At 44.6% G+C, this 13,032-nt stretch overlaps 1 protein-coding gene across 1 annotated transcript; it reads right to left on the bottom strand.

Annotated features, from left to right (window-relative positions):
• Positions 1-808: 808 nt before the first annotated feature.
• Positions 809-1,855, bottom strand: LOC140906024 (C-C chemokine receptor type 8). Its single transcript, XM_073329520.1, has one exon. The coding sequence runs from the start codon at positions 1,853-1,855 to the stop codon at positions 809-811; it is 1,047 nt and encodes a 348-aa protein (XP_073185621.1).
• Between the last annotated feature and the right edge of the window lie 11,177 nt (positions 1,856-13,032).

The raw sequence follows: 13,032 nt of genomic DNA, 5'->3' as shown, positions 1-13,032 counted from the left end.
TACATTTAAAAACTGTAACTGATTTGCGTGCACAGCCATCCAGTGAAATGTGCAATGATTCATTTGACGTCTAAGCTAAATAGCAGTCTCTCTCTATTGCTTAACTGTAGTCTCTGAAAATTATTACACAATGACTACACTGAAAAATTCTCATCAAGAAAGAAAGCAGTCTATCAGGAGGGAATTTTTTGCTAGGAAACCTTTTAAAAAGCCATCACACACATTTAAAATTAAGTCAGAACTCAATAGATGTCCCCTCCCTCCAGCCCAGTTTATGTTTTAATGCTTGTATACGTAAACTTTCCCCAGATTTTTAAACTATGGAAACCGTCAGGAAGCCAGTTATACAAAGATGCCATTTTGTTTTATTCAAGAAAAATACACATTTAAAACAGAAAAATACTATGAGGAAGAAGAGACACTGAGCATAGGCAACGCATAGTATTATGGAAACATTGACATGAAGAGTCCAGCAATTCTATGTCCTCTTCATTCACTGCCGGTTTCCACTGTCCACAAAGGTGTCAGATCATGTTGGTGATGGCATGTTCTGCTCATGTGTGAGTTTCTAGATAGGATCTCTGCATGTGGGTAGATGGATTTTTTCACAGCATGGGTTTGGAGGAATTGCTGCAATTTTTGAAGGAGTGGAAGTCAGAATCCAGGACCAACTTTCCTCTGTCCCTAAAAAATAAACAGCGGAGGTAGACCCCTGGGCTAAGTCAATGCTCGTAAGCTTTTCAGGGCAACCACTGTATTTAGATGAACGCAGGTAGAATGTATGCCTGGGCAGGGAGTGGGAAAGCTTTTACAGAACTCGGTCATTATCAGAACAGCCTAACAGTTGAGTGGGCAAGGAGTGAGAATGATTGGCTGAATTGCTACTAGAAATGCGACGGATGCAGGTTTGGAATATTTTTTTAAGGTGAGCTTTAAACATCTCGCCAGCAAAAGCATAGATCACCGGGTTCAGGCAGCAGTGGATGAAGGAGATTGATTCGGTCAACTGCAGGGCCAGCGCTAGCCTTTGGCTCGTCTTGCAGTCGTTGATGATGTGCAAGTTCTGCAGAGAGTCTAGAAAAAGCACAATGTTGAAGGGAGCCCAGAAAAGGAAGAAGATGACCACGATGATGAAAATCAGCTTGATGGCTTTGATCTTGTTCTGGTTTTTGCAGCTCTGCAGTTTTTTCAGGATGTGGGAGTAGCAGTAAATGAGGATGCTGAGCGGGATCAAAAGGCCCAAGATGTTGATTTCAAACTGAGTGAAAAATCGCCAGGTCTCTTTGCCTGGAAGATATTTGGGGACGCACTTGAGAGACTGTTCAATTTCCACTTCTTGGGTAAACGCCATATTTGGTAGGGCAGCCAAACCAGCCGTCATCCACAGGAGTAAGCTTGTAATTATGCCACAAGTGGCTGTCCGAACTCTCATAGCATAGACAGCATGAACGATTGCTATGTACCTGTCTATGCTCATGAGGGTTATAAAGAAAATGCTACTGTAAAAGCCTATGTAATAAATGCCAGCCATTATTTTACACACTGCATTTCCAAAAATCCATTCTTCTGAAGCATAGTGAGCTTGAAATGGGAGGGGGACAACAAAGAGCAGGTCAGAGATTGCAAGGTTGAGCAAACACACGTCAGTCATAGTGGTGACTTTCTTCCTAGTCAAGAGTACACATATGACCAAGGCATTTCCCATTAAGCAGAAGACAAACACCAGGCAGTAAACTATTGGAAGAAACAGTGATTTAAACCTGCTGAAACCATTGCCCTCACTGCAAGGAGAGGTACCTTCATCATACACATAGTTATATTCTGTGGTGTTTTGGAAAGGGCTTGTAACAGTCATCTTTAAGACCTGTGCACAAAAAAGAGATAATTACTTGATTATGGGTATGGAAGGGTTGCAGAAGACTGCATTTTGCCATAGTTACTCATGCTGAATGAAATCAATCTGGCTGCTTGAGGAATAAGGTATTAATCAGTGTAAAGGCTTGTCTAAACACAAAATTATGCCGTTTTAACTAAACTGGTTAGATAAAGCCGTGCGAACCTCCCCCGAACTCAGTATTAATGCCGTTATGCTGGTATAGCTTACTCCCGTACGAGAAGGGAAATAAGCTGTATCAGTAGAATATGCACCTTTACACTAGTATCACAGCAACAAACACACTAGGGGTTAGATCAGAATAACTCTATTGGTTTTAAAAAAAAATGCACCTCTGACGTAGTTATACTGGTACAAACATTGTGTGGAGGCCTGCCCTAAGCATAGTGGAATCCAGGTCTCCAAGTATTATAATAAAGAGCATTTTACTGAGAAGATATATAGCCTCATAAAGGTCTGACTTCTGATTGGACAAACTCTGACTAGTGATTTTTGGGTGATTAGTTTTTGGATACTTCAACCTGAGACAACTTAAAGGGAGTCAGATTTGCAGAATGTGCTGTACGCCTGCCCTTTAAGGAGGACCTGACATATCAGCAAAAACTATGAAAAGCAATCGATTTAGAGAGATTTTTTTTTCTAATTCGTAAAACATTTGCATTTTTCTTGCCATAAGCTTGAAAAACAGATTCTTTGTTTCTTGAAGGTTCATCCAGAATTTTGAAATACATGGATAAGAAGAGCAAGGCATCATTATTATTTTGACATAGATCATCCACTTTAATGGGGGGGAAATATTTGGGAGGGGACTCAGAGGAAGCAGATCTTCACGAGGATTTTCTCACAGAAACCTGCACTGTCCTATTGGGGAAGTGGGGTTTGTCCCTGTTAACCTGGCAAATTCCCTCTACCTCTGCATAAGCTCTTTCACCATTGGAAGGGTGCTGCACCAAAATGGGAAGATCTGGTAAGGGAGAGTCCCTTTTGTGCCTGGGAAGGAGAGATGGACAGGAAATCAGGACTGTAATTTACAATCTAGTCCCTCTGTTGATGCCTGTCATTCCTCATTCAAATCCTAAACCTTTCATGTGGCGTCCCATAACAGTCAATCAGCATATTATGTACAGAGAATCTCTTTCCAAAAATTAAAGATCTATTTTCATGCAAAGATCTTTAGTTAGAAATAATAAGGAATGACAGAAGACCAATGCATTTATGTTGTCTAACCTAAGTCTCTGCTATACGTCCAACATAATTAACATATAATTCTATAATTATGTTTAATATTTATTAAGCAACAGATTTATGTAGAATAAATATATGCCATGTGAAATAATATATAAATAGAATTCATCTGATTCTGATCTTATCTACACCCATATAATCCAAGAGCAAGTTTACTAAAATGAACAGGAGATGCAGGTGCTCAGCATCTCTGAAGATTAGGCTACTGTTATGCTGCTGATACCCTCTTCTCATCTTTCTGACTTCCAAAATTCACTGTTTTTCATGGAGGATCTCTTCTCCCTTCTCCACCTCAGTTGGCCTAACAATCAAGTTGAAAAAGTATCGCTTTCTAGAGTATCTAGAGACAAGTATCTCTCAAGGTGTGTCTCCCCCTTGTCAACTATAGTTAGCTAACTACAGTTAAGATGACAGTATATTTAATAGAGATGGATTTTACCTTTGACTAAGGAGGCAGGACTTTGTTTGGTATCTGTTCTAGTGTATTGTCTTCCTCCCTTGGTCACAGATGTGTCCAAAATGTCTTTTCCCTTGGTGGTGGAGACTGATAAGCGTTTGTGATGTACAGATGCCCAACAGCTACGGAATAAGTATGGAGGCAAAACTGCTAGTTCAAGAGATAGTATAAGATAAAATGAGTAAACAGGAAAAGGTGAACATGAAAGGATTTAAAAATAGTTTCTGCGAGAAGGTATCAACCTCACACTCTCTGAAGTGAATAGGTCTACGCATGTGAGCAGGTGCTCTCCAGTGTGTGCAAAGGTGCACAGTTGACTCTCTTGCCTTTAGCAAAAAACACAGCACTATGGCCACCTCCATAATAGAAACTAAGACCCCTTAAAACCTATGCCAGGGACAAGTAGTGCCAATGAACTGCAGGTGTAAATTGGTGTAGCTCTGTTGAAGTCAATGGAATTACACCAATTTAGAGCAGCTGAAGACCTGGCATGTAATTTCCAAAAAATATATTTCGTTTCTATCTTGTAACTGATATCAGCCAACATGCTAGATCTAGCCAAGTACTGTTTTTACGCACCTGTCTATTAGTGATGTACAAACTTGTTTCACTGAGATACGAAATCACATACACCTACACATAGAATCATAGAATATCAGGGTTGGAAGGGACCTCAGGAGGTCATCTAGTCCAACCCCCTGCTCAAAGCAGGACCAATCCCCAATTTTTGCCCCGGGGGAGAGATTTGCTTATTTGTTTGAGTACATTTTGGTGCATGCAGTCCATGTGGTTTGGGACAAAATACTGGCTCAAGTGGAACCAGGATTGGCTTCAGATTATGATAGTTTTATATAGTGCTGTGTAGTGAGGTGGGGTGGCCTCCCGAGGACCCGGAGTGGGAGGGTCCCTGCACTGAGCCCTGGTGGGCGGGACCAGGGACTAGTTGCCCCTCCCCCAGGAAGTGGGTGGGCGGGGCAGGAAGTATAAAAGGCGGCCCGGAAAGTTCCAAAGCGGAGGGTGTTGTGGGAGCAGAGGACTGGCCTGGGCCATCAGGGCCGCTAGCTGATTCAGACCTGAAGGAAGCAAACAACTGGCTTGGACCACTCAGACTGCTGTCGGTCCTCACCCCAGAGGGAGAGGATGACTGGCCCGGCCCACCAAGATATCCAAAGACTTGCTCACGGTCCCAGAAGCCAGGGGTGGCAGTCTCCCCTTCCTCAAGCCAGAAACCTGAGCCTCAGACTCTTTGTTGCCCCTCCTTGATCCAGGACCTGGGCTAATTGACTGATTATTTGCTGCTCAACTTGCACATCGGGCTGAGCCTCAGAATCTTTGTTGCTCTGCCCTGATCCAGGGCTGGGGCCAATTGACTGTTTGTTTCCTGCCTGGCCTGGGCTCCAGGTGCGAGCGGAGACCACTTTGTTCCCCATGGTGGCTGACATATCAGTGACGTAGTGAGGTGGGTTGGCCTCCCGAGGACCTGGAGTGGGAGAGCCCCCGCACTGAACCACTACGTGCTGTAAAAATATATACAGGACTTTACAATCCCAATCCACACACTCTTCATCCACAGATCTCAACAGTGGGTAAGGATCATTCTCTCTATTTTACTGTGAGCAGAGAGGTGAAATGTCTTGCCTAAGTGGGTGAGTGGTAGAGCCAGAAGAAGTAGTATTCATTTGTATGATGGTAACATCCAGAGGCCCCAGTAGAGATCGCTGGTATGCACTGCACAAACACATACAGAAAAACTGTCCCAAAGAGCTGACAATCTAAACAGATAAGAGTGACAAAGGGTAGACAAACAGGCACAAAAGTGAAGTTACCTCCCAAAGCTCATGCCATAGGTCAATGGCAGAGCCAGGAGCAGAAACCCAGTGTCCTGTTTTACAGTCCACAGTGCTATCCACTGGACCATTCTAGCTTCAATGGGCACTCACCCCCAAGATCTTATAATCTAACAAAGACACACACACCCTGCCCCCAGATACAGAAGAGGTATGGAGGTGGCTGGTAGGAGATCAGAGTAGGCAGAACTACTGAAAGAACTGGGTTTTAAGGATGAGAGGAAGGGCATTTGAAATAAAATAGAAGAGGCTGATTGTTTCTAGATGGCAATGTGAAATAAGGCATACAACTGAGTCGGGGGTAGAAGATAAAGGGCTAGTGAGAAGAAGTGATGGGGAGGAACACAGGAAATACAAGGGAGAGTGGGAGTAAATGAGAACAGAGACATAAGGTGGGGGTGAAATTATGCAGGACCTTGAAGACTTTGGAGTTTGTGATAAAAGAGAGGATGCTAGTGAAAGAATTAGAGTGTGGGGAGGAAGATGACCTTAGCAGCTGCCTTTTGGATAAACGAGGGTAGAGAGAGGTGAAGGGAGAAGGTTACAGTAAGGAAGCCAAAAATGTCTAAGGCAAAGGTAAGGGTTTTAGTTGTATGGAGGGAGAGCAAGAGATGGTTATAGAGTGGGGCATGTAATAGGATTTAAAAAGTCAGGGGTAAAATTCTCAAGTGCACCTAACTCCCATTTTCACAAGTGGCTTAGGCAAAAGTAAGTGATGTTGGGATCTGGGAGGAAGAGTGGAGAGAGGAGAGGAGAAAGATAAATTCAGGGTTGGAAAGTGAGAGTTTATGAGGGGAGAGTCAGATGGAGCTGTGAGATTAGACACAGGTAGATGTTAGGTTAGAGAGTAGAGCTGGGTGACATTTTTGGTTGAAACATTTTTAGGCAAAAAAATAAAAATAAAAAAATGCAGATTCGGCTATGCCAAAAAGGTTTGTGAATTCATGTTGGTTTTCCCATGGTAAAAAAAAAAAATCCAAAAAATCTAAACTTTTCATTTTGACACTTTTGAAACAAATATTTCTGCTTTTAATTCAAAAAATCTTTGCATTTTGAAATTTCCTTCAATTTTATGACCCTCCTCCCCAAAAAAACCCCTAACACTTCAAACAGATGAAACATTTAATTTCAGATTGAACAAAATGCTTCATTCAACAAGGAAGGGTTTTTTATTTTTCAAAATGGCCAGTGAACCGACAAAGTCAGTCGTTTACCTCTAGTAGAGTGGTAGATTAATCATTGGCAAAAGGCGGTGTTTAAAACTGTAGGGGCAGATGGAAGTCACACAGGGAGAGAATACAGTGTGGGAACAGGAGGGAGGAATGACGCTGTTGGATGATCATGTTGTTTCTAGTCAGACTGAAAGTGGAGAAAAATGTGTTAATCCACAAACCAGTAAGAAGAGGGAGTAAGAAGGGGCAGGTCAATGAACGGTCATGGGTGGAGGGGGAGGCCAAAGGCCCACTTGCCAGAAATGAATCTGAAACGCTCTCGCTGTGCTTCTTTTGGTGGCACCGCTGATAGTGCAGCCTTACACCTTAACACTGGTCGAGTTCAATCACCCATCTAGAAAAACATGCCCAGATTCTAGCACGTTATCAAGCTCATTGTGCTTTCCCTGTGGAGGGGAAAGTTATTTATAGCAAAGCAACCCAAGGAGCCACAGAGATACACAGCTATGTTTTCTTACATCCCAACAGAATAAACTCAGTATTAGCAGCTGTGGGTCACATTTGGATCCAGGTGATATGCTGTACTTTGTGCTCACAGCAACGTGTCTGTAAGTTGCAGCAGAGAAGTGGATCACATGGACACTACAGCTTTTGTAATACACATTGTGCACAAACATCCCAACCAAACACCAGGCTTTGCTGCTTCAGAAGAGACATTTGTGACTGAACGGAAACAGCTTAACTTTCACTGCAGGACAAGCCTCCTGGTTTGCCTTGTTTCCATAGTGGACTCCGTTACAATCTTGACATTCATTTACACACTGCAGGAGCTGAAGTACCGTGGTATTTGTCATATTCCCATCTTAATGATAAGGAATACTGCAAGTGTTATAGCTGAAGGAAATTTTTCATGTTGGTACATGTGGGGGGCAGATCCTCAGCTGCTGCAAATCACCGTAGCTCATTGAAATCACTGCCCTTTCACCCATTTGCACAAGCTGACAATATAACCTTATGCCCATTTATAGCTGCTGAGATTCTGTCCCTAGAATTTTAATTGCACCCACCTAGCGTATAGAACCATAGGGTTAGAAGGGACCACAAGTGTCATCGAGTCTAACCCCCTGCCAAGATGCAGGATTTGTTGTGTCTAAACCAGAGGTGGGCAAACTCTGGCCCACAGGCCACATCCGGCCTGTGGGACCATCCTGCCCGGCCCTTGACCTCCTGGCCGGGGAGGCTAGTCCCCGGCCCCTTTCCCGCTGTCCCCCTTCCCCCGCAGCCTCTGCTTGCCGTGCCGCCATGCTCTGGGCGGCGGGGCTGCGAACTCTGCCGGGCAGTGTGGCAGCGTAGCTGGCTCCGGCCGGGCAGTGCGGCTGCCAGACATGGTGCTCTGAGCGGCATGGTAAGGGAGTGGGGAGCAGGGGGGTTGGATAAGGGGCAGAGGGTCCTGGGGGGCAGTCAGGGGAGAGGGAGTAGGGGTGGGTTGGATAGGTGTGGGAGTCCCGGGGGGACTGTCAGGGGGCGGGGGTGTGGCTAGGGGTCAGGAAGGTCAGGGGACAGGGAGCGGGGGGGGGTGGATGGGGTGGGGTCCCGGCGGGGTGGTCAGGGTTGGGGGGGTCCCAGGAGGGGACGGTCAGAGGACAAAGAGCAGGGGGGTTTGGATGGATCGGGGATTCTGAGGGGGGCAGTCAGGGGGCGGGAAGTGGGAGGGGGCAGATAGGGGGCGGGGGCCAGGCTGTTTGGGGGCACAGCCTTCCCTACTCATCCCTCCATACAGTTTTGGAACCCCGATGTGGCCCTCAGGCCAAAAAGTTTGCCCACCCCGGTCTAAACCATCTAAGACAGACGGTGATCTAGCCTCCTTTTGAAAACCTCCAGTGAAGGAGCTTCCACAACCTCCCTAGGCAGTCTGTTCCATTGTCCTACTGTTCTTACAGTTTGGAAGTTTTCCCTGAGATTTAATCTAAACCTGCTATGCTGTCATTTGAACCCACTGCCCCTTGTCCTGCCCTCTGTGGCAAGAGAGAACAACTTTTCTCTCTTTTTTTTTTGTGGCAGTCTTTCATGTATTTGAAGACTGCTATCATGTCCCCCCTTAATCTGCTCTTTTCCAAACTAAACATTCCTTCACCCTTTTCTCATATGGCTTGCATTCCATCCCGTTGATCATCTTTGTTGCTCACCTCTAGATCCTTTCTATACATTGGTTGTTACTCGCACAAAATTCTCTGTTACTCACAAACTCAAGGGCACCCACCTGTACCCAGTTCCTAGGGCTCAAGGCATAACCCTCTTAATTTCGGCACCCACACCCTTTCCCAGTTCCTAGGGCTCCAGGCAAAAAGCACCTAACTTTACCCCTCCGTGGGCTCCGGGTTCTATTCCCCCAGGGCTCCGGGCAAACACCCTTTTCCTGTGAACTCAGAGCAAATACCCTTTCTCTGTGGACTCTGAGCAAACACCCTTTCCCTGTGGACTCAGGACTTAATCTTTTGTGGGCTTACAGAGTCTTTTACCAGTGAAAGAGCCTTACACAGTAATATACTACATAACCTCTATTTATTAACAATCACCAAAACCAGACTGCACACGCGACACATACAGTGCTCACCACTCCCAATAAGACAGATGAACTTTTCTTGATGGCCAGTCAGGACCAGGTCATCAGGGGAACTCCAGTTTCTGCACAGTGTCATTGGCAGAGTGTTAAGGTCTGGCAGCTCTGATCTTTGGGGCTGTGTCCTGGAGTTGGTACCCAAAGAACTTCCTTTTGGACCCCAGTTTATATAGTGAAATTTGAGTCTTTTTAGCTATACCTTAACCAGTCATTATACTAAAATTTTACTAACCAATCTTAACATAGTGTAACAAAATTCCCTAACCAATCCTATCCCACCACCTTAATTAATTTACAACTAGAAAATTAATTATGTAACAGACAGAAACAATTAAAGAACCAGACAGAGACCATACAGATAAACAGTAGGGAAGTGGGGACCATAATGACAAAATAATAAAGAAATGAGGATTTCACAACCATAACTATTGAGAAGTCATTTCTTGACAGACAGAATGCTATCAAACTAAGTTTTCTTTCGCCATCTTAAGATCTGTTTCTTTATCTGATGATAGTGGGTGCCATTAGGACGGGGTCTCCTTCCTGACTGCCTGATATCACATTGTTTTAATGTAATTTAGATGGAATGTGAAGATGTGACTTCCTGCTTCTCAGCTAATGGCTGCTGCTTGGCTGCTCTTTTAATCTGGCTGCAGATGAAGGCTTTAGGCTTTAGGCCTTACAATATGGCTGGAGACAAAGGCCTTATCATTACATGGTGACCAAAATTGGACACAGTAATCCAGCTGAGGTCTAACCAGCGCTGTGTCACCTCCCGTGACTTGCATGCTATGCCTCTGTTAATGCAACCTAAAATTGCATTTGCTTTTTTTGCAACAGCATTCTGTTGCTGACTCACACTGAGGTTGTGATCCACCACAACTCCCAGATCTTTCTCAGCAGTGCTGCTGCCAAGCCAGTTATCCCCCATTCTGTACTTGTGCTTTTGGTTTTTCTTCCCTAAGTGTAGCACTTTACATTTGTCTTTGTTGACTTTCATTTTGTTGTCTATAGCCCAGTTCTCCAATTTATCAAGAACCCTCTGAATTTAAATTCTACCCTCCAAAGTGCTGGCACCCCCTTCCGCGCCCCCAGCTTTGTGTCATAAGCAAATGTGATCAGTATGCTCTCTATTTCTACATCCAGGTCATTAATAAAGATGTTAAACAACACTAAACCCAGAACACATCCCTGTGGAACCCCAATTGAGACCTCCCTCCAATCTGACATGATCATCATTCCATTAATAGTTATTCTTTGTGGTTGTTTAACCAATCATGTATGCACTTAATGGTAGTTCCGTCAAGCCCACATTTCACGTGGGACTGCGTCAAAAACTACTTTGCTGACCACCAAATTGAGAACAGTTACTGTCAAAAGTTTTTGTTTTTTTTAGAAAGACACTTAAACCCCTTCTTCCTTGTCATGGACTCACAGGTCGTGCCCACTCTTGGCCCCGTATGGTCCCTGTGGGGGAACCCCCTTCAGGGTGACAGCCCTTCTTGGGGGTCCACTCTCTCTCAGGGGTTAAGCCCCTCTGCCTCCTGGAACTATACGTCTCTGAGCCTTAGCATGCCTGTCTCTTGCCGTGGGCCCCCTCAGGGAGTCCACTTGCTCTGGACCCCCGGGGCCTCCACTCCCAGAGGGAATAATGTAACCCTGTTCTCTAGGCTGGAGCGACTCTCAGCCAGCGTAAAACAGGAGGGCTTACCAGTAAAAGGCTAAATATTCCCTGAACCAGCTTGCCACTGCACCAATCAACTAGAAAGCAGCAGAAATGTTTGATCTTCTGCCCTACTTCCACAGGTTTCCAAAGGTGGCTACACCAACTGAATCATGCCAATTTCACCCAAGAAAGATAATTCTTCCTTATCAATACTAGACATTGGATTTATGACAGCTGGTTTTTCAAAGTGAGGCCCTTTCACTTTTACAGAATCCCCAACTGTGCTGGGTGCTTTACAGTTCAAATGGTCCCTGAGAGTTTATGCTCTGTTCTTAGGCTATATCTACACTTCCCTGCAGTTCAGAGTCCAGGAGTGTGAATTGCAGAGTGCACCAAAGAACTGTGCTTTAACAGCCTTTATGGATGACGCGGGTCACGGTGTGAACGAAAAGGTTCCAAGTTTATATTTATGTAATCATGTCTGAAGAGTGATTTGAAGAGTGATGGTGATTTGTGCGAGGAGAGGGGTTGCCCAGAAATTGGAAGGCCAGAAATTGGAAGGCCTTCTAGGCATGGTCAGCACTGTGACAGAAGACAGGCAGACGGATTTAAGAGAGATGGACAAATGTGGATTGAGGCTGGAACTGAGGAGCCAGGATGCAATGATAAGAGACTAGTCCATCTGCTATGGAGGGCGTGGAAAGCAAAGACAAGAAGTTTAAACTAGATGTGTTGGAGACTGAGTGAAGGGATTCAAAGTGGGGCGGTGATGTAGTCATATTGCTGGGTGAGGAAAACAAATGTGGACTCTGTATTTTGGGAATCCATTGCCTATCTCCAGCTAACAGTGCAATGAATTAGCTTCCTCAGCTGCAGTGGTCTACACCCAGTGTTTGTACTGATTTAACTATTTCAGGTAGGGCTGTGATTTTTCAACAGAAATAGTTATGTCAGTACAACCTCGAGTGTGGATACAGTTCTATCAGTATAAAGATGCTTTATTCCCCTTCCCTCACAGGAATAAGTTAGATCTCTATAATGGCATCCACACTAAAGGGTTTTACCATTCTAACTACACCAATATAATTAAACCGATACAACTTTTGTTTTTAGACAAGCCCTTAGACACTCCTGCTACCACCCTTGGGTAGCAGCAGCAGCTTACCGCACAGAAAATGGTTGTGCTCCAGGTATTCCTCAAATGCATATTGCTGAGAACATTCCAAACAAGCAGCTGGTAGGGTTGTTAAGGTTAGGATCACCTGATGTTGCTTTACATACAGCTTTTCACTGCAGACAACAAACAACACAGGGGTCCTACACATGTTGACATCAGCAGCTTTACCCATTGTCTTAGATCCATAGAACCTCACGAGAAACTTACCAGATACTAATACACTGAAAACTTCCTATATGGTTACTCATTCATAATAACATAAGCATGAGCTGAAATTCTTTCTTCATACAACATGACCATACATATTCTGGAACAGAAGGCAGCCAGCAATCATGTACATACCATGACACGGGGATCTTTGAGGAGAGGGCATTGTTCTCCATTCTGCCCTACTCAAAGATCATCATTTTCTCATCCTGAGACCCTTTGCTCTTGAATCACTGTTGTCCTGCACCTTCTATAATATTTGGTGCCAATGCAAAATGAACGCAGAGCAAGTTCAAACACCAACAAATCAGACTGCTCACATATTGCCCCCACTCTGCGCACATGTTAATGACTACATAGGTTGTAGTCCAATAACGAACTGGTCCCTTCAGAGGTGCCACCAAAGAACTGAGTGTCATTGCCCTCTGCCTGAGTAAGCATCATTAAGTGGTCAGCCAGAAGTGTCTTGCAACCCCACAAGATTAATAGAAGCAAACAAGCAAAGGAAGTAAAAGATGCATGCTGGAGCACTGCTTCTGCAGGATCAGGATCAACTCAAACATATTGTGGGTCCCCTAAAAACTGACTGATTGCCCCACCCATTTAGCCATTCAATTCAGTTCCACTGGCAAGGAAAGTCGTAGATGGGCTTATTTGCGGGAAACCTCCCCTCCAGGACGCCCAATCAGATTTTCACATCAAGCAAACAGTTTGTCAGCCGGTATCACACATCATTTCACAGCCATG

Source organism: Lepidochelys kempii, chromosome 2 (genome assembly GCF_965140285.1).
Source record: "Lepidochelys kempii isolate rLepKem1 chromosome 2, rLepKem1.hap1, whole genome shotgun sequence".
Taxonomy (NCBI): domain Eukaryota; kingdom Metazoa; phylum Chordata; order Testudines; family Cheloniidae; genus Lepidochelys; species Lepidochelys kempii.
The sequence above is the reverse complement of the archived record's forward strand: the minus strand, read 5'-3'. Positions and strand labels throughout refer to the sequence as shown.